The sequence below is a fragment of the Brachyhypopomus gauderio genome, chromosome 1, assembly GCF_052324685.1.
Source record: "Brachyhypopomus gauderio isolate BG-103 chromosome 1, BGAUD_0.2, whole genome shotgun sequence".
In the NCBI taxonomy this organism is placed as follows: domain Eukaryota; kingdom Metazoa; phylum Chordata; class Actinopteri; order Gymnotiformes; family Hypopomidae; genus Brachyhypopomus; species Brachyhypopomus gauderio.
In genome coordinates, this window is record NC_135211.1 from 9,186,898 (window position 1) to 9,214,890 (window position 27,993).

The 27,993-nt window shown below is 38.6% G+C and overlaps 1 protein-coding gene across 1 annotated transcript; it reads left to right on the forward strand.

The window, feature by feature from the left end:
* Positions 1 to 854: 854 nt before the first annotated feature.
* On the forward strand, positions 855 to 27,988 carry slc11a2 (solute carrier family 11 member 2). Its single transcript, XM_076985494.1, has 17 exons — positions 855 to 1,038; positions 2,518 to 2,587; positions 6,311 to 6,450; positions 6,606 to 6,725; positions 6,806 to 6,925; positions 7,096 to 7,202; positions 7,408 to 7,478; positions 7,565 to 7,632; positions 7,721 to 7,876; positions 8,124 to 8,282; positions 8,382 to 8,468; positions 16,903 to 17,022; positions 17,453 to 17,602; positions 18,741 to 18,814; positions 22,007 to 22,160; positions 22,457 to 22,510; positions 27,625 to 27,988. The coding sequence occupies exons 2-17, from the start codon at positions 2,554 to 2,556 to the stop codon at positions 27,700 to 27,702; spliced, it is 1,692 nt and encodes a 563-aa protein (XP_076841609.1). The 5' UTR covers positions 855 to 1,038; positions 2,518 to 2,553; the 3' UTR covers positions 27,703 to 27,988.
* Positions 27,989 to 27,993: the final 5 nt, after the last annotated feature.

The window sequence follows — 27,993 nt, forward strand, 5'->3', positions numbered from 1 at the left end:
ATCCATTTTTCCATATTGAATATTTTAGATTTGTTTTTAAATGAACAAAAAGAAGCTTAACTTACCTGAGACAATGGGGTGAAACATGCACATCACAGCCAGCTCATCCTGGGTGTGAGGCGTCCCTGAGCCCCATTCCTATCTTGTTTCCATGTCCTTGGGGCAACAGTCTGTTTGGCCTCCTAGCCTGACACAATCTTTCTTTCATGGGGCTAGAACATAGCAAGCTGGTGCTTATGATCACAGCACGTTGATGCCCCATCCGGACCTGAAACTTCGCCCATGTGCTCGTTCATGACACCAAGAAAACACAAAGATACTGAACTTAATGAGACCGGTGGGAGAAATTACTTAACATAGTTGAACAATATGGAATAGTGTGCATGTGTTGGTTCAGTTTGAGCCTGTCTTGTTTTAGGAGATTAGCATCTAAAATGTTTAACTGTCTGTGTTGTCTGTCTTAAACTGAACAAAGTCTGTGGAGAAGTGCATGGCATTATGGGAGTCCTCACCACGGTCCTCTCTGCTGACCCATTCCCCATGTGCAGGAACAGATGCCTAATACGTTGTACAAAATGTCTTTTGCACTACATTCTGAGCCATATTGCTTGGCCAGACTTTTGTATACAGCACTGCAAACTTGTATGGCCGTGCACCCATTAATAAGTAATACATTAAGACTAGCATATTCCAAAGATGAGTGATGAATGACATTTTAAACACATGCTATATGTCTCATATCTGTTTTTTTTCTTCACATTATCTAGGACGAGGAATTGGCTGTTTTGACTAACACATCGACTCAAAGCCGCAATATGGCTTTTATTTTGAAATCCAACAACAAAAACGTTTTTCCGCTGGAAGGAAACCCGTGTGCGGAGCAGCGGTCTTTGAGTTGCTTTGCTATTTCAAGACAGGTAGTAGAACACTGTAACCTTGTGTGTCTCGACGACTGGACTATTAGATAAGACATTGGATCTGTGTTGCTAGCTACGTCGCTAGCTAAATGAACACAATACCTACTCACACTTTGCACAGGTAAGCTGTCATGCTTCAGAAAGTTTGATGCTACGTGTCAAAACGTTATTTGAAACGTTGAGGTGTATGAGTTGCATTCGACCTGATGATAGCACATAGCTAACCACTATGTGGTCTTTAAAGGGGTAAATCTTACTCCACATATAACTAGTTAACGTTACATTCCTGAAGCTGTTCGGTAGCGTTAGCCGGGCCGGATCAGACAGCCAAAGAAGTTCTTGGATAAGGTTGGCATCCCCTGTGCCTTTCGGAATTTGTAAAACGGGCCTACCACATTAATAGTTTCAAAAGTTTTCTTATTTGTTATCAACATAAATAGCTTCACAATACCTAATAACGACAGACACGTTTTTATTCGTCATTTTTCATAGCTGCCTCCAGGAGCCGGTAAGTATGTAGCTAGTTATTTACAATGTATAAAATATTGGCTACATTTTGTAACTATCTTGGTGGTCCAGCCTACTTGTGCTGTAGTAAAGAGTTTTGTAAGAACACGAAGCACTGTAGCTAGCTGACAGCTTTAATTCCCTGTAGACACAAGTCTGCCAGTGCTTCAAGAGCAAACGACAATAGTTTCCTTAAAGGAGTAGATGGATCAGGTTGTGGTTGCACTGATTCATCCTGTTTGCTCATAAGTAATGCTGCTTCGAGAATATTGTGTTTTTCTAGACTGTTAGATAAGGTCATAACCAACGGTTCAGCCACAAACCCGATTGTACAATCGTGCTAATTGTGTGGAGTGAAATGGTTCTCCTAACAGCTCACTCTTGGCTCATAACCCCGGTAGATCTGATTGAACAGCAGTCAGAACGGAGAGGTAGGCATAGTTATAATACCAAAGAATGCAGACCCTACAAAAAATGATGATCTTGACAAAACTATTTTTTATGTGGTCTTGCTGCCTTTTACCTGTGTGGCCATTTTTGATTAGTTTATACCCCATGATGATATCAGGATGTTGTAATCTTTTACTGTATATGACTATGGCAGGGTAATCAAATTGTATGTCCACAAGGCCATGCAAATTGTCATATGAATAATTTTCTGGAACTTTTAACTTTTCCCCCCACTGTTTTTACCCTAGAATTTTGGTCAATATTTTTCTTTAAGGAATAGTAAACCAAAAACACATTTTAGGTTTTCTGTTTGTAACTTTATTTCAGAGACAGAAACCCCAGGTGAGCGTACTGTTGAAGTAGTGCCTGAAGAATATTTGAGTGTCTTGTAAAGCATGAGCCAGCAGGGGTAATGGGTGTGCACCCATGTCGTTGGGGTTATCAGGGGCTGAAAACGCTGGTTGGTTCTGATAGCAAATTGGACAACTGAGGAAAATAACTGTGTTCCAGTTTTAACCTAAGGTGGATATCCTGTTCTCTTGAGTGAATTGCTGTAGGCCTAAATCTGCTAATTAAATGGTGTGTGGGAGAAATTCTTAAACAATGGCAAACTCTCATGGATTTCTTTGCTATTCAATCATAGCCTCTTCGTTTAGAGACACTGCCACTGGCTGAGCCCATGACCACTAATCCCGATTCAGACCTCCTAGAAGGTAAGTATTAGGTTTGTGATTTCAGAAACTTCCCACAGTAGTCTTTCTTATACATTTTGGGAAGTGTGCCAATGTAAACAGTTTCATAGTGCAGTAAGAAGAACCCTCTTTCCCTAAAACTCTAGGCCTAGACTTTCATAATAATAGGGCAGTCATTGCCTGGTGGTAGGGAACTGGCCTTGTGACCGGAGGGTCGTGGGTTCGATTCCCAGACCTGAGGCCATGACTGAGGTGCCCTTGAGCAAGGCACCTAACCCCAACTGCTCCCCGGGCTAGGGCTAGGGCTGCCCACCGCTCTGGGCACGTGTGATCCACAGCCCCCTAGTAATCGTGTGTGTGTGTGTGTGTGTGTGTGTGTGTGTGTGTGTGTGTGTGTGTGTGTGTGTGTGTGTGTGTGTGTGTGTGTGTGTGTGTTCTAACTGCACAGATGGGTAAAAAGTGGAGGACAAATTTCAATCGCGGTGAAAAATCACAATTGACAAAAATATGGCACATTTAACACATTTAATAGTCCTAATGAGGCTTACTTGATGTTGTGAATGAAATACAATAATAATGTCTGACTCGAACATTGCAGTTTTTTACATATTTTGTTGTGCAGGTGTATATATAATAAAATATTCACTTCCATAAAAAGATTTATAAGCTGTTAAGAGAGGAAATGGCTCCCAGTGCCATTCAGCCATTCAGTGCCATTTTATGGCATGTAGTGTTTCCTGAATAACAGCAATATAATGTTACCCTCCTGATCTTCCTCACAAACTTTGTTTGATGTTTTCTTTGGATATCATCCATTCTGGGATTTCAGTAATGAACAAGTTAATGCTTCTTTGCTTCTTTTTAGTGGGCTGGGTAGAACCATATCTCCTGGGATTTTTTTTTTTGACCAAATTCTTAATGAGGAAGAATTAAGAATTTGCATCTATGCTTTGTTGACGAGCAAAACCCTGAGTATGGGGCACAAATATGTAGAATATGTAAATGAATGAATGCAAAAAGTAGAATATGCAAATTTATTTCGCCCCAATGTACCATGAGGCATTGTTCAACGCACAAAATGTCCTCAAGGGATTACTCCAAGATAGTTGCTGAAATTGACTGCTTCCTGTAGTCATCTCGTTTTCAAACCTGTAATTTAGATGGCACCTCCATACTAGCAATCACAATAGGTTTGCCTTGAGAGCCTATTTTGTTGTCAAACCACAACTGAAAGCAATTGGAGTTTCCTTAAAAAATGGGTTTTGTGTTTAAGAAAAATGTGTTTACACAACATAATTCCTGCTGTTTTTAAACTTGTGGTCTGAGGCTATTTCCAAGCCCTGTGGGAAGTTTGATGATGTCAGCTGTGTTGAGGATTCACATCCACATATAGAGGTCACTGACCACAGAAGATGCGAAGTAGGGACCAAGAAATTAAGGATCTATAGAGATGTATGGAGAGCATTTCTTTGATCCTTGTTCACACACTTCATTTGGCATTATAAGATGAGGTTTTCACATTAACATTTTAATTAAAAACTTTTGAATTAACATTTAGGAGGGAGTGTGAAATAAGTGCTGAACAAAAGCTCAAGTGCTGAGCTGTTACCTCACTGAAAGTACAGTCATGGCTGATGTTTCTGCGTGTTTTTTGAAGTCCGTTTGGGGTTTTTGTCCTGCTGGAAGACCATAGGACGTAAACTCAACTTTCTGTCACTGCACTACATTGTGACACAAATCCTTTGGTAATCTTCAGATTTCATAATGCCTTGCACACAGTCAAGGCACCCAGTGCCAGAGGCAGACATCAACCCCAAAACATATTTGAACCTCCACCATACTGCTGTTCTTTTCCTTGTAGGCCTTACTCCATTTTCAGTAAACAGTAGAAAGATGTGGATTCATGGATTCAAAGCTTTATTGTCATATGCACAGTAAGGAGCAAGCTTCCCTGTACAATGAAATTCCTACTTTGCTGTCCACCCTGGATGTAATAATGTAAATAAAATAAGAAATAAAAAGAATAAAATTAAAGAATTATGGAAATATAAAAACAAACAAACTCTCAAGAAATACGAAATACAAATACAAAATTATTTACATTGTGCAATGTGCAATGGTGGGATACATAAGTAATATAAATATATTGCAGTAGTCCGTAGTGTAGTGCAAATGAGTTTGTGGGGTAGAAATAAGCTCAGCTGTGCTTTACCGTAAAGCTTTATCTTGGTCTCGTCTGTTCACATGGCATTTACCCAGAAGGATTTTGGCTTACTCGCATACATTTTGGCAAATTGCAGTTGTGTCAGCAGTGGGGTCCTGGGTCTCCTGCCATGGCATTTCATTTCATTCAAATGTCTACAGCTAGTTCACACTGACATTGATATATATATATACTGCATATATCTACTGAACTGAATACAATGACCCGTCGTTAAGCGGGGACTCTGGTTAATGACGGACCGGAGTTACGACCGACTTTTTAAAATTTTGCACGGTGTGCGGAGGAGCATTGGCAGCACAGAGTAGTGTTGTAGAGTGTTGTGTACGATAAGCTGAGGCAGCGCAACCTCCACCGTAGCCCATCTCGGCGACGCGATCGCTCTTTCTCACGCTGTACACACGAGAATATTGTTCGTTTTTTTTCTATACGATCAACAGATTTGGCTTTCAGCCGGTGTTGTGCCCAATTCCGACTCCCCTCGTTTATCTGCATAAAGACGCTACAGATTATATTGTCAATTTACGTTTCTATGCATAAATAAGAGGTAGACTTTAATTATCCATCACAGCAAACAGCATTATCTATGTCCAAAGCCACACTGGCTCAAGGGTGTTAATTATTTTAAATAAAATACACACTGGCTATACTGAAGTTCACCTCTGACCATGACTTCACAGTATTACAGCAGTATTATGTCTAAATATCTAGTTAGGACAAAACTAGAGTGCTCAATGAACTAAGTTATAATCAATGCAACTCCCGAATGTCATCTGTAGCGTCTTTATGCGTATGCAAATGAGGGGAGTTGGAATTTGGCACATGTTGATTTGAAAAAATTTCTCTGTCGTGCCTGCTGCTTGCATGTGCTAAATGCAATTGAGCACTTTCTTCTTTGATTTACAACTTAACCTACCACCTGATTCACTTTCTGCTCCGCCTCCTGACGAGTGAAGTCTACAGAAAAGTCGCACCTCAGTATAAGCCGCATTGTTCAAATCGCGGGGGAAAAAGTAGCAAGAAAATACAGTAGTTGTAACCTTGGGATTGTTGGTTTTCCAAAATTTTGGTTCTCAAGTCCTTGGGCATTTCTCCTCTGCAACGCAAATACTGAGTCAACTTCTCTCCTTTTTATCTGGTTTCAGGTGTGATTCTTATATTGCACACACCTATTAGGAGTTTTGCATGAAATTATATCACGTTTGGCTCTTTGTCTATTTGTGTTCTAATGCACACAAAGGAAATAAACATGTGTATATCAAAACATGTTGCAATATGTTTCTGGGATAAATTTCGTTTTCTGCAGACATTTCAGGGGTGCCAACAATTTTGGCCATGACTATGTACTTCTCTCACTTTTACTATAAACTGTAATGAATGAAGATAGCCTTTTATATTATCAGTAGTTTGCAAAATTGGTATACATTTGAAAATGAAGTAATGTGTGTGATTTGCATTTTAAGATGTTGGAAAAAATGTTTCTGCTGAGTAATCTTGTAATGTTTACTCCATTCCTCCTTCAGAGTGTTCTCCTCAGCAGAATGGCATCTCCCAGACAAGCCCTGCACAGTATAGCTCAATTTTCCCCTCCTCAGATTCCAAAGAAGAAGCAATTTCCACCTACTTTGATGAAAAGATACCCGTCCCTGAAGATGTCTCACAGGTATATCTGTGCAGTCCTCAGTAGTGTATTGTATTACTAAGTATAGTAAAGTATTTAAATTGTATTGGAGGTGATATCACTATCTCATTAAATACATATTTCTTAAAAACAAATTGTTGATGTGATATGATTTAAAAAAAGATCTCTAATTCCAGATGTTCAGCTTTCGCAAGCTTTGGGCCTTTACAGGACCTGGATTTCTTATGAGCATCGCTTATTTAGACCCAGGGAACATAGAGTCTGACCTTCAGTCAGGTGCAAAAGCCGGCTTTAAGGTAGGTGTGTGCGTGTGCGTGTGCGTGTGTGTGTGTGTGAGAAAAAAAATTGAAATTAAATGAAATTTTGAACTCCTTAGCTCCTATGGGTGCTTTTGGGGGCCACCGTTATTGGACTGCTGTTGCAGCGGCTGGCTGCGCGGCTGGGTGTCGTCACAGGGATGCACTTGGCTGAGATGTGCAACCGACAGTATCCAACTGTAAGTTAACTCTCCAAAAAGTTTATATAAAAAATATTCACTTTCATTTCAACACTTATCAGTATTAACCTGTTTTTAATTTTAGAAACATCAGTGTGGGGTTATATGAAGGAACTCTTGATATCTTTACACTTTATAGTTTGATATCTCATCTCATTTTATCTTTCCAGGTACCACGCATCATTCTTTGGCTGATGGTGGAATTAGCCATCATTGGGTCAGACATGCAAGAGGTCATTGGCTGTGCCATTGCCTTCAATTTGCTCTCCGTTGGCAGGTATGTTGAATACACATGTTGAAATAGAACTATATATATATATATATATATATATATATATATATATATATATATATATATATATATATATATATATATATATATAATACTGAGCAAAGGGTAATGTACTTGTTGCTTGCATACATGCAAATAAAGCTAGTCTTATCAAGTTTACTTTTTTATTTTTTATTTTAAACACCTTCAGGATTCCATTATGGGCTGGTGTGCTCATTACCATTATTGATACATTTGTATTCCTCTTTTTGGACAAGTACGGTAAGTAAAAATGGAAATATAATGAATTAAAATAATCATAGTACATATTGGAATAAGTGTGTAAATTGACACTGCTTAAATATTAGGTTTGCGGAAACTAGAGGCCTTCTTTGGAGTCCTCATTACCATCATGGCTCTGAGCTTTGGATATGAGGTACAATAAATATTAATTTGTGCTAAGCATTATTACAACCTACTACTCACTACAGTGGTGAGATTCATTCTATTTTTGTCCCTCCCAGTATGTGAGAGTGGCTCCAGACCAGGGCGAGGTTCTGAAGGGTATGTTTGTTCCATACTGTGAGGGCTGTGGGCCTGTGCAGTTGGAACAAGCTGTCGGAATAGTTGGAGCCGTCATAATGCCTCACAACATATACTTGCACTCTGCCCTTGTTAAGGTAAGAATCTGAGGACCATAAAACAGACTAACTTTATTGGTATGATGGTAGCAAATTCTTCTAATAATACTTATTTACTTCTTTTATATAATACTTTTTTTTTTTCTTCCATGCCCAATATTAATTACTTGTGGAATGTACCAGGATACAATGCTGATTTCAAGGCCTTCCCCCTTTGGCCAATAGAATGACTGTATAATTAAATGCCAATTAAATACTAAATAATGTTTGTCTTGTTTCTGTACAGTCTCGAGAGATAGATCGCCATAACAAGAAAGAGGTGAAGGAAGCCAACAAGTACTACTTCATTGAGTCCAGTATAGCGCTGTTTGTTTCCTTCCTCATCAATGTGTTTGTGGTCGCTGTCTTTGCTGAAGCTTTCTATGGAAAGTCAAACATAGAAGTGGTAAGCTCTGCAAACATTGATGGCTTCATGATTTATGATGATTCATGACATAACTATGGGTGATTTTAAAAGATAAATTGACATCCACTTGTTTTATAGAGTCAGCAGTGTAATGAAACAGGAAGTCCACACACGGATCTGTTCCCACTCAACAACGAAACTCTTCAAGTTGACATCTATAAAGGGGTATGTAAAAATGTCCCAGCTAATCAATATACAGCAAATAATAGGAAATAACAGAAAATATTGTTTACTTAGTAAATTAATATATAATAAACACTGCTATGTATTTTGATGCAGACTTCAGACAACATTATTCTATCTGTATTAATATTAGCAAAAAAGTATTCATATTTTTTCAGAAAGGGAATGCCCTTAAAGATCAAGATGCTGTCTTTTGTATAGACTTTTGCTGAACTTTCATCATTGTTGAAAATATTATTCTTAAGGTTATTTTGGACAAAGAGCTCTACAACATCTACTGTATATATGTTTCAAATTACACCTTTCAAGTGGTGAGTGAACAAAAAAGGCATACCTGCTAGTGGATCTTCAGCGGAGCCCTGCTATCACCCAGTAAATATATCCACTAGTAAATGCACCATCCTAGTTGGTCTAGATTAAGCAGTCATAAGTACTCTCACTTGGTCACAGTGAACTATAAAGAGGACTTGGTGGTTGCAAAAGACTTGCACATTTGACATAGAGACCTTTATGCAATGGTGCATGTTTCAATTCAAATGGTCATTATTTCAAATATTTCATTTCAAATGATCTAACATCAGACAAAACCATAGGAAGACACGATTGCGGGGAAGACGAGACTTTATTAGTCTGATCAGGGAGTTCAGGAGGAGAGGACAAATACAAACTATCCATGCGTAAACTCAAGACCCGCTTATGAGAATGACTGGAATGCACTTTTAATTAGACAGTCGTAAACCACATGAATCAAAGAGGCACCTAACAAACACCGTACAATGTGAAGCAGGATTAACAGTATCAAGACAAACTAGAAGAGTTAAATACATAGGATGGAAGACATAGATCACAATGTTATACAAATAAGAAACTCGGACAGCAAGAAACACGCAATAACCAAATTATTAACTGAGGGGAAAACTCCCATGTATGAACAAAACATAGACCCACAAACCCCGAATGAAAAGAGGGGTTTAATTAAATACACACCATGGAGCACTGAAACAAGACACCAGTGAGGTAGATGATTGAAAACGAGGGGCTAAACAGCGGTGTGGAAATTGAAAGTAAATACAAAGCACAAGGAAAGACAGAAAACACGGAGGAAAATGCGAACACAGATTAGATCGACAAAGGGCCATATTATTTACTGTGGGAATTCTCCCATGTTATTGTGATTTATGTCCCCTCCTTATGCCAAACTGACATCAGCATGTGATGTCATTCACTCAACCACAGCGCGTTTCCAAACTCAAAACTCGTGTGCCTCAACACTCATTGCCATATCAGGTGACTTCACACGTGTCACTACGGCCAAGGCACTACCAAACTTCACTCAGTTCGTAGACTGTCCCAGCAGACAGGAAAGAACACTGGACCTACTGCATGCCAATGTTAAGGATACATACATCTGCTCCCCTCCTCCCCTCTCTGGGTAGGTCACACCACAGCTTGGACCACACCCTCAGCCTCTGGTGTGTGCTGTTGGTGAAGTCAGCCTGTGACTACCTGTGACTGTGATTTATGAGGCACTGCAGGACTACTATGGCCGACACTCTGAGCCGAACAGAGAAGAGATAGATGGGTGCATTACAGACTACATTAAATTCTCTATGGACTCCATTGTCCCAACCTGGGCTGTTAAAACAGCAAGCTGTGGATTAGGGCTGAACGATTTTGGAAAATAATCTAATTGCAATATTTTATCTATAAATTGCGATTGCGATTTAAAATCGCGATTTTTTTCCATTGTTCCACTTCAGGCCTGTGGTTGGCGCCAGAGCGAACTACTAACTTTTTAGTCTAAGACGCTCAATGCATGAGAGTTGGCAACCCTGCAGGTATTCACCGTATTTCGCCACGCCCACTTTCAAGTGTGTGTTTCTTCCACCTTTGTGTTAGAACTTCCGGTCAGCTATTTTTGCATTAGTGTACACTATTATATTTTAATGATTTTTTTCATAAAATAGGCATTCTTGTCTATTTACTTCTTTACTTAATTACTTAAAATTACTAAATGAATGCAAGGAAAAGATGTGGCCACTGATTATAAAATAGTTACTTATCTGACAGCCTCACAAGCACCCGACACGTTTGCTTAATCGGAGCTTCATAACCGAGCCATTTCTCGGATAAGGATGATCTGGTGTTGGTTTCCCCTCCACAAAATGATAAGAGCAGACGTATGGACGTTTGGGTGGATGTTTTTAATTTAGCGCCTTCAGCCTTAGACGCAGGTCCTCTTCTTTGGAAGGCGGTGGATATAAGTTATAAGGTGCCCCGCAACACTCAGATCTTTTCGAGCTGTGTTCGTAACACTGTTGGTCAAGCCAAGTTTTCCTCTTCTTCCAATTATTGTGACACCCTTTAACTCAGGAGTGGCCAACCTGCGGCTCTTTGCCTGGTTTCATGCGTCTCCCCAGCCGGTCCGCTCTCACCTACACTAACGGTGTGTGTCGTGGCCCGGTTACCTCATTAGCTCTGAGGGCGACACACTGCTACATCTTCGTGGTGCGCGGTTTGTTTACAAGCCCAGCGAGCCGCTAATACTTTTAAAACCTGCGTAGTGGAAAACTGGAGACTAGCGGCATGAAGTATCTGTGATATTGTGATTGTGATTTCAGTCTCGTTGGTGAGACGCGGTTCTTCTGTCACACGTTTATAATAAACCACATACGAGGTGCAGCAAAGGCACCGCACACGACTGAGGGAGGTTTAAAAACTACTGACACTGTCTGTTCTTTTCTTCCTAAAAGTGAGCGCAGGTCAGTGGCGTTGTAATGAGTGTTGATAACGGAGTTTATCCACTTTTTACCTAGAAAACAGTTGTGTACATAACAGAGCTCGTAGTGTGCTCCAAACGTGACAAAGTCCTGAAGCACATCACGACTTATGTTTATATCGAAGTTTGTGCTTGTTTTTTTTACATAATACTTAATTTGTGTCCATTTTACATCCTCCCCGCTAATAATTTGGTCTCTTGTGGCTCTTGGTCTCTGAAGGGTTGGCCACCTCTGCTCTAACTGAACATATTATGCTAGTCATTTTGTGTTTTTTTTGTTGTCGTTTTGCTTGTAATCGTTATCAGCGTATCCGTAGCACCGGAAGTTCTAACACGAAGTCAACCAAGATGGCCCTGCCCAGCGTTGTCATGGAAAATAGCGTGAATATTGGTAGCGCATATCCAGTGTGTTTAACAAAGCCATGAAGCCGGGCTTGTTCACTACATTAACGGACATCATGTCTTTCACTATGAACTCCGTTACTGCCCGAGTTATTTCAGCGTGCCGCTTCGAATTACATCCATAAGGAGTTACACTTTCAAACGGTTCGGTCAGTGAACCCTGTCTGCTGGACCGCGGTCAAGCTATCCGCGCTTTTGCGATTCATCCGCGCTTTAAATCTTATTGCGCCTATATGCGTGATTTTACGGTATTCCGCTGCTCACCGCATACTAAAGCTGTATAAGCGCAGAGAAACACTTTGGTGTATTTGAAGATGCAGCACTGGTCGTTGGCATTTTAGCCTTACAAATATCATACGAGGCTTTGTGGTGTTTTTTTTAATGCTGAAGAAGGTTTGTAGTGTTGTCTCGCGTCGTAGCAACAGTAGCAAGGCACGTTTTGCAGGGTACCTGACGTTGATAAGCATCTTTTTAAAAGCTAAAGTAATTTCACACAACTGATGTGCTGCCCCTCTTTGGTATTAGACTTTCAGTTGTGTCAGCTTCTGTCGAGCCTGAAGCCATTGTGCAACAAGTTAAAGTGCGCTGTGTTAACTTCACTTCTCCACCTCTCTGCCTCCTGCTCGGGTTTGCTCCGTTCGTCCTCGGCTCGGCTCGGCTCGCTCCCAAGTCACGTGACCAGTTTAAATCGCAGCCTGTGCGATTAGACAATCGCGTTTTTAAAAATCGCGAAATTATCGCAAATGCAATTAATCGTTCAGCCCTACTGTGGATAACAAAGGACATTAAAGCTCTCCTGAATAACAAAAATAGGGCCTTCGGAGCTGGAGACAGGGAGGACATGAGAATGATCCAGAGGGAACTGAAGACGACAATCAGGGAGACCATGGGCAAATATCTGGAGTGGAAACTCTTGAGAGGTTTGGAGTTGAATGAGGACATGAACGGCTTCGGGTCCAGAAACAACAGAAGAGGACTGGGTCAACAAGCGAAATGTGTTCTTTCGACACAGCAGGCTCTGTCCTCCCCTGTCCACGCTGATCTGCTGCCGGTCCTCAGCAGCTCACCCCACTCACCCTCTCCTTCCTGGTAACCTGTTCCCCTCCTGTGAATGCTGCCTCATACCCCCACCACTCCCCCACCTGTCACCTCTACAGTGAGCCTCACTGCCGACCAGGTAATATGGCAACTAAAGAGACTCCACACAAACAAGGCTGCAGGCCCTGATTGGGTTTCCTGCCAACATGCTTAAAGCCTGTGCTTCCCAGCTTTGTGGAGTACCACACCATGTCTTCAGCATGACCCTGAGTCTCCAGAGGGTTCGCTTGATGTGGAAGATGTCCTGCATTGTTCCTGTCACGAAACACTGACCCCAAGGACTACAGGCCACTGGCACTGACGTCCCACATCATGAATACTCTGGAGAGCCTCATCCTGGTTCAGCTCCGGCTCATGGTTCAGCTACGTCTGGATCCTCTCCAGTTTGCCTATCAGCCCCGCCTGGGAGTTGAGAATGCAATCATCTACCTGCTCAACCGAGTCTATGTAGTGTTGCTCAAGAACATTCACACATCTTATTGGTGATGTTCTCAAAGTCAGTGGTTATATTGTGCTCAAAGATTAACTAATGGTTAGAAATCCGGTGGGGGGCTGATTTTAATTTTACTTAGCTAAAATAACACCTATTAAAGTAGATGGTGACTAGGTGAAAGATAAGTGTACTTTGTAATAGGGCTGCAGCTATCAAGCATTTCAGTAATGGAGTACTCTACTGAAAAATCAATTCGATTAATCGAGTAATCGGATAAAACAGAATTGCTTGGTTAAGGAGCAATTAAAAATACAAAAGAGAAAACAAGACATTTCACTTAATAATGACTGACCAATCGGTTTCCTTTTTTAGATAAGTTATATTTTTAAATTCACAACATACATTTCCAAATTGTAAATGCAAATAGAAATAAATACCACAAGTAAATAAATTTAATTCAATTACTTTCAACTTAGAATTTCTTGTATCAAAACTACAGTATATCAGTATTGTTTCCTGCTAAAGTAACTGCTAAGGTAAAGTAGCTCAGCTATCTTTAATTTATTTATTGTTTATCGTCTTAACTCCACAGCTCTGTTACATAATGCCTGTATTAAGTTATTAAGAACTTGTCTCCGTTGTACTAAACTAGCCACACATTCGACAGTATTGCTAAAAATCAGCACTCCACAGAGCTGTCGTTATGTTATTAAGGTACATTAATGTTAATCTCATTAATGTTGTAAATAAAATTTACATTGTCCCGGCTCCACCGCTCCATTCCGCGTGTCTTCGGCCAAGATGGTGCAGCATTGAAGATGTGCTGTTGTGGTAGTCAAGGACTATGTTACACCGAATACATGTCACTGTATTGTTCTTGCTTTCGAACCTAAAATGCTCCCATACTTTCGACATTTTCTGTCTTTTCCTATAGCCCTTTTCTTCACGTACGTTGTCGCTCTTTTCCCTTGCTGCTTCCATATTCCCGCTTCTCAACTAAAAACCTCCCCCGCGTGGGTGACGTAAGCGTGTTGCGCTACATTAAAATTAGTCAGTGCGAAATACCGTTTTAAAATAAACTATTCTTTGAGGCACAGAAAATTACTCGATCACTTTTTGTAATCGAGTAACTCTAATTACTCGAGTAATCGTTTCACCCCTACTTTGTAATGGCAAGTGTATATGGTGTAACCTTCTGGTTGCCAGATCAAAAAGATTGTCAGTAAGTAAGTAAAAGTAAGTAAAATTCATTTATATAGCACTTTTCACAGGCACAAGCCACAAAGTGCTTTACAATGGAAAATAAAATAAAATTAAATAAAAAACACAAAAACACACACTATAAAACAGAAATAAAATACAGTGCACAAGGTCAACGGCTGCAACCTCCACCACTAACTAAACACCTGCATAAAAAGGAAAGTCTTTAGCTGTTTTTTAAAAGTATCCACAGAGTCAGCTGATCTTAAATGTGGAGGAAGTGTGTTCCACAGTTTTGGAGCAACCACCTTAAATGCTCGGTCTCCACGAGTCTTTAGACATAAGCGTGGCACAGACAGTAAACTCAGGTTGTTTGACCTGAGTGATCGCGATGAAGTGTAGGGGTGGAGCAGGTCAGCGACATACACAGGAGCTGTGTTGTGTAGTGCTCTGTATGTTAAAGTTAAAATCTTGAACTGGATCCTGAATTCTACAGGAAGCCAGTGTAAGGATTTTAAAATGGGTGTTATGTGAGACCGTCTGCTTGACTTGGTCAGTAACCTCGCTGCAGCGTTTTGAATAATCTGTAAACGTCCACGAGCTGATACACTGAGAGATGAAAACAAGGCATTACAGTAGTCTATGCGAGATGAAATAAACGCATGGATCAGCATCTCTAGATCTGCTGTTGAAACCATAGATCTCAGTTTACTGATATTTCTCAAGTGGAAGAAACAGGATCTTGACAGCTGTTTAACATGAGAGTAAAATGCTGATCGAAAATAACTCCCAGATTTCGGAGGCTAGTGTGGACAGCAGAGGAAAGAAGCCCGAGATTTTGCTTAATCGTTTGACTAAGCCTTTCGGGAGCAATGACCAATACCTCAGTCTTGTTGTCATTTAGCTGTAGGAAGTTATTTGAGGTCCATTCTCTGATTGATTAAAGACAATCTAATAGCCTAGACAAACTATGAACCTCACTTGGTTTAAAAGAGAAAAAGCTGAATATCATCAGCAAATAAATGATAGGAAATATTAAAACTATTTAAAATCTGCCCCAAAGGTAACATGTACAAAGAAAACAACAAAGGCCCTAACACTGAACCCTGTGGAACCCCACAGGTTAATGGGGTTGCCTCAGACGTGTAATCTTCCATCGTAACTGAGAAACTTCTCCCAGTGAGATAAGAAATAAACCAATCAAGTGCTGTTCCAGATATGCCCACCCAGTCACGTAACCTATTTATCAGTATTTCATGATCAATGGTATCAAACGCAGAACTGAGATCCAGCAGCACCAACACAGAGCAGTCACCAACATCAGCAGACATTAAATGATCATTTGAGACCCTCAGGAGAGCAGTCTCTGTAGAATGCCTCTTCCGAAACCCAGATTGTAAAGAGTCGTAGCAATTGTGATTTTCTAAAACTGTAATCAGTTGGTTTGCCACCACCTTCTCTAAAATTTTGGATAAGAAAGGAAGCTTAGATATAGGCCTATAGTTCTTAAGCACAGCCGGGTCTAAATTTGATTTCTTTAAAAGAGGCTGAACAGTGGCGTGTTTAAAATAAGATGGAAAGCAACCTGTTAACAGGGAGGAATTTACAATGGCCAATATAGCAGGGCCAACGGTAGGTAAGACCTTCAACAATAATGAAGAGGGTATCACATCCACGGAGCTACTTGATGGCTTTAGCCTCACAATTACATCCAGCAGATCATCTAAGCTGATGGGCTGAAAGGAATCCAAAACAGTAAGAGAAGGTGGGCGGCTAGAAGAGAAAACACCTGCCACTGGCTTAATGCTGGACCTAATGTCCATGACCTTCTCCACAAAAAACACATGAAACCTATTACAGTCATTGACTGAAAGACATGGCAGTGCTACAGGAGGAGGAGCTACAATATTGTTTATGGTATTAAATAAAATCTTTGGGTTTCTTTTGGAGAGTAAAATTTGATTCGCAAAAAAGGAGGACCTAGCATCCTTTACTAGAAGGACCCGTAGCTTTCCAAAGTCTCTCAGATCTACGACACTTCTGTCTTAAAGAACGAATTAGAGAGGGCGGTGATGTTCTGGCTCTGTTTTGCGCAGAGGCATGGTTGATTTGGTTTGATCGTCTTTGTAAAGCTGATTCATGAATGAGTTGGTCTGTTAATACAAGGCTATTATCCACATTCTATTGCCAATATTCTGATTTTAAGACTTTCAAACCTTAATTCTATCTTTGTTCTGGATTATGTAAACTTAAAAATAGTAATACAATAGCAGTGCAAAATTCCCCTAACAGTCAGTGGTAAATTAATGCGTTTTGTAATGATGTAACAAATTTCAGTACTACTAACCGAATGTATAACTCACTAATACTGGCATAATATCTGCTGATTTCTGTGTGAATCCCCCTTTGACTTCATTACCCATAAGGAGATAATGGTATTCATCTTGTAATGACATTGTATGTTATTGTGGAATTATTCTGAATATCTGTTTCTCATGTCACAGGGTGTAGTCCTGGGCTGCTTCTTTGGTCCAGCAGCACTTTATATTTGGGCCATTGGAATACTTGCAGCTGGGCAAAGCTCAACCATGACTGGGACATATTCTGGTCAGTTTGTCATGGAGGTATGACTTGGAGTTAATTATAAAAATAAAGATGTCCGAGTTTTCAGAGAGTGTAAATTGAGCAGTTTGACGTTTTGTAATGTTTGAACATCTCTAGTACTTTCTGCATTTGAATGATGCAGATGAAAGGAAATGTTCCTGTTAAATATGATTCTATATTATTTCATCTAACATTTGCACTTCAAATCATAGATTTAGGTTCAATGGCACAAAACATGAGTCATGCAAGTCAAAATCACTCCCTATTAGTAATTGCTTAAATAATTACAAGTCAGTAAACTGTCAGCCCATAAAGTATGACCTCAGGACCAATATTCTCACAAGTGGATGCAAATATAACTAGTATATTTACCTAGTATGGTAATCTCTTCATCATGAGGTAGTTCTATCTCCATTAATTTCCATGTGCCTCCCTCTCTCTGGTGCCCAGGGGTTTCTAAACCTCCGCTGGTCTCGCTTTGCTCGGGTGTTGTTGACGCGCTCCATTGCCATCTTCCCCACTCTCTTGGTGGCTGTTTTCCAAGATGTGCAGCACCTCACTGGCATGAACGACTTCCTCAATGTACTGCAGAGCATGCAGGTGGGTCACGTCTTAAATACATATACCGCTCTTGCATCTGTTGCACTGCATGCAAACTTTACATTTAGAGTAGAACCAGAGTCAAGAAATGAGAACATTTTTGGAGCATATTGTGGAATTCTGATGTGTTGTTAATGATGGTGTTTGTGTTCACACAGCAGCATCAGTTTCTGGTGTAGTGCCTTATTTATTAGCTGAATAGCTCAAAAAAACATCAAATCATTAGAGCCTTGAGAGCATAAAATGCTACTTTCAGCTTATTCAAAGAACTCATGCTCACAAATTAAATCAGTCTAAAGGTTTTACCATTAAGAAGCAGGCTATTTTATAGCTATTCAATGCCAATGAATTTACTTGCTAACATAATACATTTAACATATTGTAATGGGTATCGTTACAAAATTTTAATCCACACTTAATAAATTCTCACAAACTTCCAAAATTGAAAGTGATGCTCATTTAAAATATTTTCACCATAAACATAATGTCACTTACTAGTGCAGTGTTGAATCCTTTGAAAATTCAGCCCAGAGCAAAGAGTCTCTTAACCACCACGCTAATTATTTCCTATATATTTTTTTATTACTGCTAATTCTTTTGGTTTCTCTCTCCATTGATTGTACTGGGGATAGCAGTAGCTGCAACATTATTTATAGGAAAACATGAGACAAGGCAAAGTATTTGCATCTCCTTGGTCCAATTTTACGTTCTGTTCTTGTTGATAAATCTCTGCAGGTTGTCAATTTGCATAAACTTGTTTCACTTAAACAGTGTTTCAACAAAGTTTGGATTTTAACTATTTTAATTGTTGTTAAGGCTTTTAAAATACATTTTAAAATCTCTACATAAAATTTTCCATAGTGGTTGATAATGCGAATTGTATATTGAAGTGGTTTAGCCTAAAATTAAATGTGTTTGACATTTGGTTAAAAAATTTAATGCAGTGAAAGGGTTTACAATGTATTTATAATGGTGTTAAATTCAAGAAGAGGGAAATGTCGCAGTTTGGCCAGTTTATACATGCTGATGTGGTCAATCATCCTACCAGCATGCTGACATGTGATTGTGCATCCTGTCTCATACCCTGTTCTGCTATTTTTTAAATGTTTTAATCCATTTGTTTTCTTGTCCGTCATAGCTTCCATTTGCATTGATCCCGATTCTAACCTTCACCAGTGTTACATCAATAATGAATGACTTTGCTAATGGACTGTGAGTATCACTACAAAACATACCCTTTTAAAGTTTAACAAAGATGATGTTGCAAAGTTGCATGAACATTTTGGCAATGGAAGTAGATACACAATCCACAACAGTGATTATATTTATTTAACAGCTAGTTTGATGATGATTATATTCTTCAAAATGCATGTATATGTATCAAGACATTATTCTACTATTATCCATACAGAATGAAGCATATATGTTGCCATTTAGGCCCTTCAAAATCAAATTCTCATAATAATGACAAGACCTAGAAGTCTCTACTTAATCATGTTACAAAATCCAGCTTATAACATCTCTGTAGTTTCTTGTTATTGACCAGGCACATCAGTAAATCGTTTAGTTGTAAACCTGACTTTGCTAATCATATACAAGATGTATTTAATTCAGGCATGAAAATGGGTCAGGGTTTAAAAAGGTGAGAAGACCGGGGGGCGGGGCATGTGACGTCATGGGGATACGGCGACGGGGCGTTGACATGTGACGTCATGGGTATACTGCGACGGGGGGGGTGGTGGTGGGATGGGGGTGGCTGCTGGTGTACGGGGATACAGCGACAGGTGATGCCAAATATTACGGAGCTTGTAAGGTGACGTCATGTAAAAAATATAATAACGCGTGGCCACGACTTACTAACGCGTGCGAACAAGATAATTAAGTATTACTTTATATAAAGCCAGGTTTATCTTCCTTGGGCAGTCAGTTCGCGAACATCCCTGGGATCTGCTTGCTTTGCTGTGAAAAAATAAACTTTGTTGCCGCGTGTGAAAGGCGACGTTAGTATCTCGTTCCCACGCGTTAATAAGTCGTGGCCACGCGTTATTTATTTATTTTTTACATGATGTCACCTTACGGGCTCCGTAAAATATAGTAAAATCCATTAAAAAATTTTTTTTGACTGTCATGTCAATGGATTCAATGTAAACGCAATCCGTAAACGCAAGAAGCCGCTTTCGCCATTCCGGATGGCTCAGTCAAAACCATTATGTCTTAATGAACCAATAAATACATCAGCGGCGAAAATTATTGTAAAAATACCAGGTTTACGTGTTTTTATTTTCTAACATGAGCTAAAGCACAGGGTAGACTCAAACGACAAGAGTTTACAACTTCATCTTCAATCTTTTCAGCCCTGGCGCGAATGTTCTCCTCACACGTCCCTGGATTCACCAGTTACAACTACAGACACACTAGAAAAAAATCTTGTTTCTTATTTTATGTCACCGTTAACTACACGGGGTTGACGCGAACTTAAATAGGTAGATAGATGGGCCTATTATCACAAGAGCTTGTGGTTAGATCTGACAGTGTTCAACGCTGTAGCGAACGGCAGTAACTTTGTTTTACCGCAAAATATGAAAACGATTGAAACCATTAATAACCCAATTAAATCCACCCAATTAAAAATGTACGATCTGGTAAACGTAGTGGTAAATGTACAATCTGGTAAATGTAGTGGTAAATGTACGATGTGGTAAATGTAGTGGTAAATGTACGATGTGGTAAATGTAGTGGTAAATGTACGATCTGGTAAATGTAGTGGTAAATGTACGCTCTTCTGACTTGTCCGCGGTGTAGCACTAGGTCCTGCTTCTCGTCCCGCTTAGCAGTAAATGAATAACATGAATGAAGAACGTTCGTATGATTGAAACGCTATTTGGCCTCTATGATGGTTCTGGGCAGAAACTGCTGGCCACTGTCATTGAAATAGCCAATTTCGGAAGTGCTCTGTTTGCTAATTAAGTCAATATGATAATTAAAATATAATCTCCCGACCCCCCCCCCCCCCCCCCCCCCCCCAACAAAAAACTCATCGGATCTACACGTTTCACGTAGGTCACCCTTTTCAACTTCAAAACGGCGAATTTCGCCGAAAGGTGACAGATTTTCATGCCTGTAATTACCTGTGCGTTGTATTGGCTACAGTTTGTGGGGACATTTTTGTGAGTTGTTATTCCAGCCAAATGAGGTTTAAGCTCTGTTGTCATCCAACCTCTCAACAGTCTGTAGAGAGAAACTGGTTCTGAAAACTGTAGTTGCCATACTCTCAAGAGAGTATAACAGCACCTGTCACTCAATGGTGTAAGTGCTTCTCATAAAAAGAAAAAAAAAAACACTACCTGGTATGCGCCATAACAAGTTAGGTATGTGCAGCACCATGTTAAGTCAAATGAGTGTCTAAAATGGCTGCAGTCAGATGACACCCTTTTCTAATCATTCTGGTTGTGTGTATGTGGATCTGAGAATAAGTTATCTGAGATGTTGACTTTACACATGTTCACTTAAATCAGTGTTAAAGAAGCACTAAATCATTTTGCAGTGTTTTTTCTTTGACACAATTATACTTAGTCAGGGTTGCCAACTCTCACGCATTGAGCATGAGACACACACATTTGACACACGCCACACATCCAATTTCTCACGCCGGAAAAAAAAATCTACTTTATTTACCTCTGACCCATATCTATGATTCAATGGGTTAATAGTTCGCTCTGGTGCCAACCACTAGTGATCGATCAATCGTGATATAATACTTAATTTGTGTCCATTTTCACCATCCCTGGTAACATTTTATGTTCGCCATTTCGCAATTTGTTTTTTTTTTAAGGACATTATTAAATCTAAACTCCTACATGTATGCATTATAATCGTACAAGTATAAAAGCAGAATAAAACTAACACACAGTTTCTTACATGAACACAAACACACAATCTTCATTAATTATCTGTTAACTCTTTATTATTTGTAGAAATGGGATTACCACTGTGGATCAATGGTATAAAAATCGTACTGTTTGACAGTAAAACAATGAGTTGGATAAGCAAATAAATTATGCTAATCAGCATAACTATGACAATCCAAGAAATGTAAGATAAGGACAAATATTTCTCATCCTAAAACAGTGATAAAACATGATTATCTGAATACTTATTTTGTCTTCATCTTTCCTGCTGTAAGCAGTAATTAGAATAGAACTGTGCAGTGAGACATTCTATATTTTCAGTTTTTGTCCCTTTGGGGGACCATAATTATTGCAAATCTGTCCATTGGACAGCCAAGCTGTCCAAGACAATAATTGCAGCGGTCACATGGAAAATGTGATATTTTGAAGATAAGCTTGGTAAACTGATGATAAATCTATTATACACAATACATGTAATCTTTCTCCGTTTTTTCAGAATGTGGAAAATTGGTGGAGGGGTGACCATCCTTCTCGTCTGTGCCATAAATATATACTTTGTGGTGGTTTATGTGACTGCCCTCAACAGTATATTACTATATGTTCTAGCTGCTGTCCTTTCTATTGCTTACTTATGCTTCATTTGCTATCTGGTGAGTAAGCTATTGATTTACATCACATTTCTGCATTTTTCAACATTTTAAATTTATTTTATTTTTATGCATGTAGTTCTGTTTATTGCTCTAATTTTAAAATAGGCCAGTTATAATGTTGTGTGTACATAGCATTAGGGTAACCCTAACTCTACCTCACCCCCAGGAATATGTCTGCATGCACAAGTACATGTGTGTCGACCAATACATTTCAAACAATACATTTCAAACAATGCCAGGTTTTATGCAAATACTGTCCAATGTTAATAACCATGTCTACTTTCCCTTCTCCATAGGTGTGGCAGTGTCTTATTGCCCTAGGTGTGTCCTGTCTGGATGTAGGTGGCAGGGTAAGAAACCCAAGCACAATTCTCATTGAGGAACAGCCAGAGTTTGATTCTTAGAACTAAGTAAATGGTCTGACTGGATTTATGCTTGTTTTTACAACTTTGGAGATAAAACTGCAATGTTTAATTATTAAGCTTTTAGAAAGAACATTTCCGAAACAGCAAACATGGATACTTTGTGGTCTGTCCCCTTGGGGACTGATGATTTCATTTGATGCATAGGAAAACCCCTTATGGATAAATATTCTGTGAATTATTAAAGTAATTTTTCATTGTGATTTTAGGATTTCTTTCTTGTGGAAATGTGGCAAATGTTGCCTGACATTGTCTGACAGAGTAGCAAATTAACAAATGAATGGACTTGGACACTATTTAAACTGTGAACTAAACAAACTTGGAGACCGTTCTCAAATTTGGTGCAGCGTTGAACCATTGAGTGATTTATGTGGTACATTTATTAATTTTCATTTGATTTAAATATCGACACATTTCCAAGATGGAGATAAAACTGAGCACGTGTCTGAGCACGTTGGTGTAGACAGAGATGCTATTTCTTAAGTTATTTGTTGATTTTGTAGGAAGATTTGTTGGGTTTTAGATTTCATACCCAGTTCTGTGTTTAAATGTTACATTAAAAAATCAACAGTTTTTAAGCGTAAGAGCTTGTATAAACATTATGTACCTTTGGATGTTTGTTCAAACTGACGTTTTTTTAAAGGGATATTCTATTCCATGATTTATTGTGGACTAACAATATCCAAGAATTGGCAGGCATTTTTACTTGAACAGTGTGGCATGGGTGTTGACTCATAATACACGCACAAAAAAAGCATTTGTCCTGTCAAAACTCTTCTGTCTGCTGATAGGTTTGTGGGTTGAACTGTATGGGTGCCACATAGCTGAACGTGACACCTATTAATATTATTTAAATTAACGTAAATTATTTCATTTCAATTTACTGTTGCTTTGCTTTACTGGTTTACCTCTCAATGAGTGTTTGAAATAAAAATCCACTAATTTATTCTGAATTCATCTATACTCACTGATCACTTTATGATCACCTGTACACCTTCTCATTTATCTGGTCAGCTAAACATGCGACAGCAGTGTGACACACATTCATTGGTCAAAGGTTTTAGTTAATTTTTACAAGTATCAATAGAGTTAAACATTCGAGCGTGGGGGGGGGGGGGGTACTTTGAGTACATCATGCACTGATCTCCTGGGCTTTTTTAAACACAGCAGTCTCTAGGGAACCACATGTTCCACTCTGGTTTGCCAAGGAATCCTAGGCTATAGAGGGCCACAGGCTCACTGAAACTGGACAGTAGGAAATTGGAAAAACATTGTTTGAGCTGACAAATGAATCTCGATTTCAGTTGCACCATGCGTGTGCAATGTGTAATGAACAGCATTTGCCTATGGACCCCACCTGCTGTGTGTTAACAGTTCACACTGGTGCTAATAATGTAATATAATACCAATCATTTGAATGCTATATTCTACCTATAGTATCATTGCTGATGCAGTAAATCTCATTTTACAGTGGGTACTTTTAGTATGATCACATGCCATGTTGCAACACAGAGGTTATAAACTGGTTACATGGCCAGGATGTATGTATGTATAGTGCACTTAAGTGGCCTCCTCAGTCACCACATTTAAACTGAAGTTCCTTTGTGATGTGGCAAAACTGGAGATTTGCAGCATAAATTATTATCTCCAGGAGTGCTATGGTGTTTGGGGTAATATGTTGGTCAGTGAGTGTAAAACAATGATAGATAATTTCCAACAATGTTAAATAAAGTAATTACATCACAAAGACCAAATTGTATGTATATTACTACAACTATCAAGACTGTATTGGGTGTAATATTTTAAGTAATGTATATGTGAATGAGTGTGTGTATAGTCATGTATAACAAACTACATCCAAAATGTCCTGTTTCGTATACAAACTTACATTGTAAGAGATAAATGATAACTGGCCAGTAACATACCTATAGTTAAAGAATTTACTAAACTGTGATTTTATATCTAAGCTTAGTGTTGGAAAAACTGCTAAACTGCTACTTAGCTAACTAGACAGGAATGGAATGTCCATTTGCCAGTTGCTATTTTAATTATTATTTTTATCACTTTGTAAATTGAATTGAATATACTTCATTGATCCCGAGGGAAATTTACGTTCCCCTGGGGCCTCTGTGTAAAGCACCGCGAACCCAGAGCGGCCCCACAGCGTCAGGAACGCGCTGCTGTTCAGATAGTGGTTGAAAAGATAGAGATATACATTAAGAAGAGACAAAAAAAATGTTGTCTCAACAGGACAACAGTCTGTGAGCACGCAAAAAATCCCCATAGCACATATAAGCACTGACAGAAACATCTTACTGGCTAAGTTAGATAATATTTTATAATGCTACATGCCATCGGCATGTATAATAGGGCCACCAAATTGAAATACTGTAAATGGCATTACATTTTGGCTGCGCACAACAAACTATGCATCAAAGTAAATTAGGTAAACCTTTGATTAATAAGGAAGCTAACAAATGTCAAAAAACGAGCAACCTCTGCATCATTCTGGTTTTCTGCTGGTGGTGATCTCTAAGCCTTATTTTCTCTTTTCCTGCGGTAATGATAGATTGGTCAAAATACAAACAGCCTAATGAACATCTAAGTCTCCTCAGACTTATTTCAGCTGTTGTGCCTTTTTATCACAGAATTTGAGTGGTTTTCTAGGCTAGATCTTTTAGATATGTACACTTAAATATTTATCTTCAATGTAAGATTAAACACTTAAGTGTTTACAACCTCCACACACTCACCATTTAACTTAAGAGCAGTATGAGCAATATTTTCGTTCTAAAATGAAGTATGTGTGATTTTAGTGTTCATATTTAGGCTCAATAAATAGCCCTATCCAAAATGCACAATGAAATTCACTCAGCTTCATACTTCAGCATAAAATACGATATGCATTTCAATTGTATTAAATGGAAAAACGAAGTTAGAAGTTTTTACTAATGAAGATTGGTCCCTCAGTTATTCATGTTTTTCCTCAAACCCACACATCCCCTTTTCCACGAGATGTGTATTAATTTGGTCCAACCTGGACTACAGGCTCTTTTAAAGCTGCACTAGTAATGGGAATGCAGTTGTCTGGTAAAGGAGGGGTGGTCATTCTGTCATTTATAGACAGAACTTCAGCTTGGTGAAAGCTGGAGAAACATGTCCGCTGTCCTCCAAGCAAACTGGGACACTGCATTCTAGCCCTGTACTGAGAGAGATTGGGAAAGTAGAGAGAATGGAAGAACATTGGACATGAAAGTATCAACAAGGCAATAATTACTATTTCATAACAGCCAACCACCCCACATACGTCAAGTTTGTTCTTGCCAAATTACTCTGGGAGAAGAGTCCTTTTGTTCCCAGGATAATTTTTAATCACAGCATACTTTGTTAATGTCATAAATCCATTTAAAAAAGCAATACAATACATGTGGCAATAATACTTGATATGAGCAGATGCTTTTTCCTGTTAGTATGTGCAGTAGTGTGATTTTCCGGTTAACAGTTCAAGTTTAGAAATTGTAGATTCAATATGCTTTGGTCAGAAATCCACACTGTCTTACTAAGTAAACCAAGCATTTTTATACAAATTTTAAATGTATGGCATTTAGTACTGTACTTTATACTCAGATATTTAGATATAAATGATTAAGATATGTTATTTTTTTGACACTGTGCTTTAAATTGAGTAGCTAATTCTGTAGTACTCGATTGTCTGCAAGATTCCTTGACAGTAAGTGAAACCTTTTCTCTCAGTCTTATGGCCATTTGTGTTTTTGAGAGGTGCTGCTTAGCTTAAAGGTCACAAACATAAGATTAATTACGTGATACTAAATACACTGAGTAATACACTTAAATTAAAAGTGTGTTTTTTTTTTTTTTTTTTTTTTTTTTGTTTTGTTTTTTTTTTTATCTTGTACAAGTCCTTTCTTGTTTGATTGGTGTATCTGCAGCATTTGGGTACTGGGCCACCTTAACTGTATTTAAAATAATCCTATTTCCTATTAAATTCCTTTTTGTTATCAGTGTGAAATATTACTTGTGTATATGACCTTTAAATTGTTGGAAAATATCATTTATAATAGAATAAATGTTTTTTATTTATAGATTTAAGTATTTTTAATGAATGATTACATTTGAATGAGTGTAAAGAAATTAGTTAATCATTACTAGCCAAGAATATCACTAGCAGTCATGCAGTATACAACACATTTATATTACATTAAGTTTGAAACTATATATTGTATTCAAACCACTGAAGTATGCAGTTTTCTCAGTTATTTAGAAATTTGACATATTACACTGAAAACAATTCATTTATTTGTCTTAATTTAGATTTTACTTATTCGAGGGTTAATGATGTTCATGAAGCAGTGATAACCCTGTATTATAACTTGTATTGTGGCTAGCATGTCATATATAATCAAGCCTTAACATCACAATGCAAAACAGCCATTCTGGTTACTAAGAACTTTTCAGATCAAATTTTATTTACTGACAAAACATAGCATACATTGCTAATTAAACAACCTTTCAGCTATTTGTTTATATACTTTTCCAGCATACTGTCATACCAAATTGTGCCCATTTTGACATTTGAAAAAATTATCAAAGAAGGCTGAAAATGTATATTGATTTTAGATGTTGACTACCATTTTAAGCAACCACTTGATAAACACCTACCTCATAGCTATGCTCACTTGGGTACACTTACAAATGGTAACGGATTCTGTATGTCAGACTACTTATTTATTGAAGCATTTGACTTTTTTCAAAACAGCAGTTACACTGACATAGCACAGTGGTGAGTGTAGTGCCTCCTCACGTGTATTAGGTACAGCAGTGTTGCTGGAGTTTACATGGAGTTAAAAGTGGTCTTGTACCTTCAAATATCCAGTCAGTGATTCTGAGGAAGGCAAGTGGTAATCAATAAATGTTCCACAATCAAAGATAATCTGGGAAAACCCAGTCCCTAACCACTGTCACTAGAACTACATTTATAAGCAGAGATCAACATTTGTAACATTTACCTCTCTTTCTCTTAGATTCAGTTGGGACATGCCCGCCACATCGATATTTACCTGCTGAGTAACATGGATGATGACTCTGTAGTGGAAAGATAAAAGAATGCAAGATGCTCTTGGTTTACCCAACCGGACACCACAACTGGACTTCTGAGTCACTGCGACAGCTATGCAAAAAAGACCTTAAAGCTTATAGGTTCTAAATTTGTAATAATATATATTTGGGTATTTTTTATTTATTATAGATTTTATCCTACATTTTGAAAATGGACAATAACACTGGAAATATTATTTTTTAACTTGACATATGGTTCTTCTTTAAAAAAAAAAAAAAAACAACAAAACAAAAAAAAAGAGAGACCATGTTAAAATTACAGTACACACGGACCA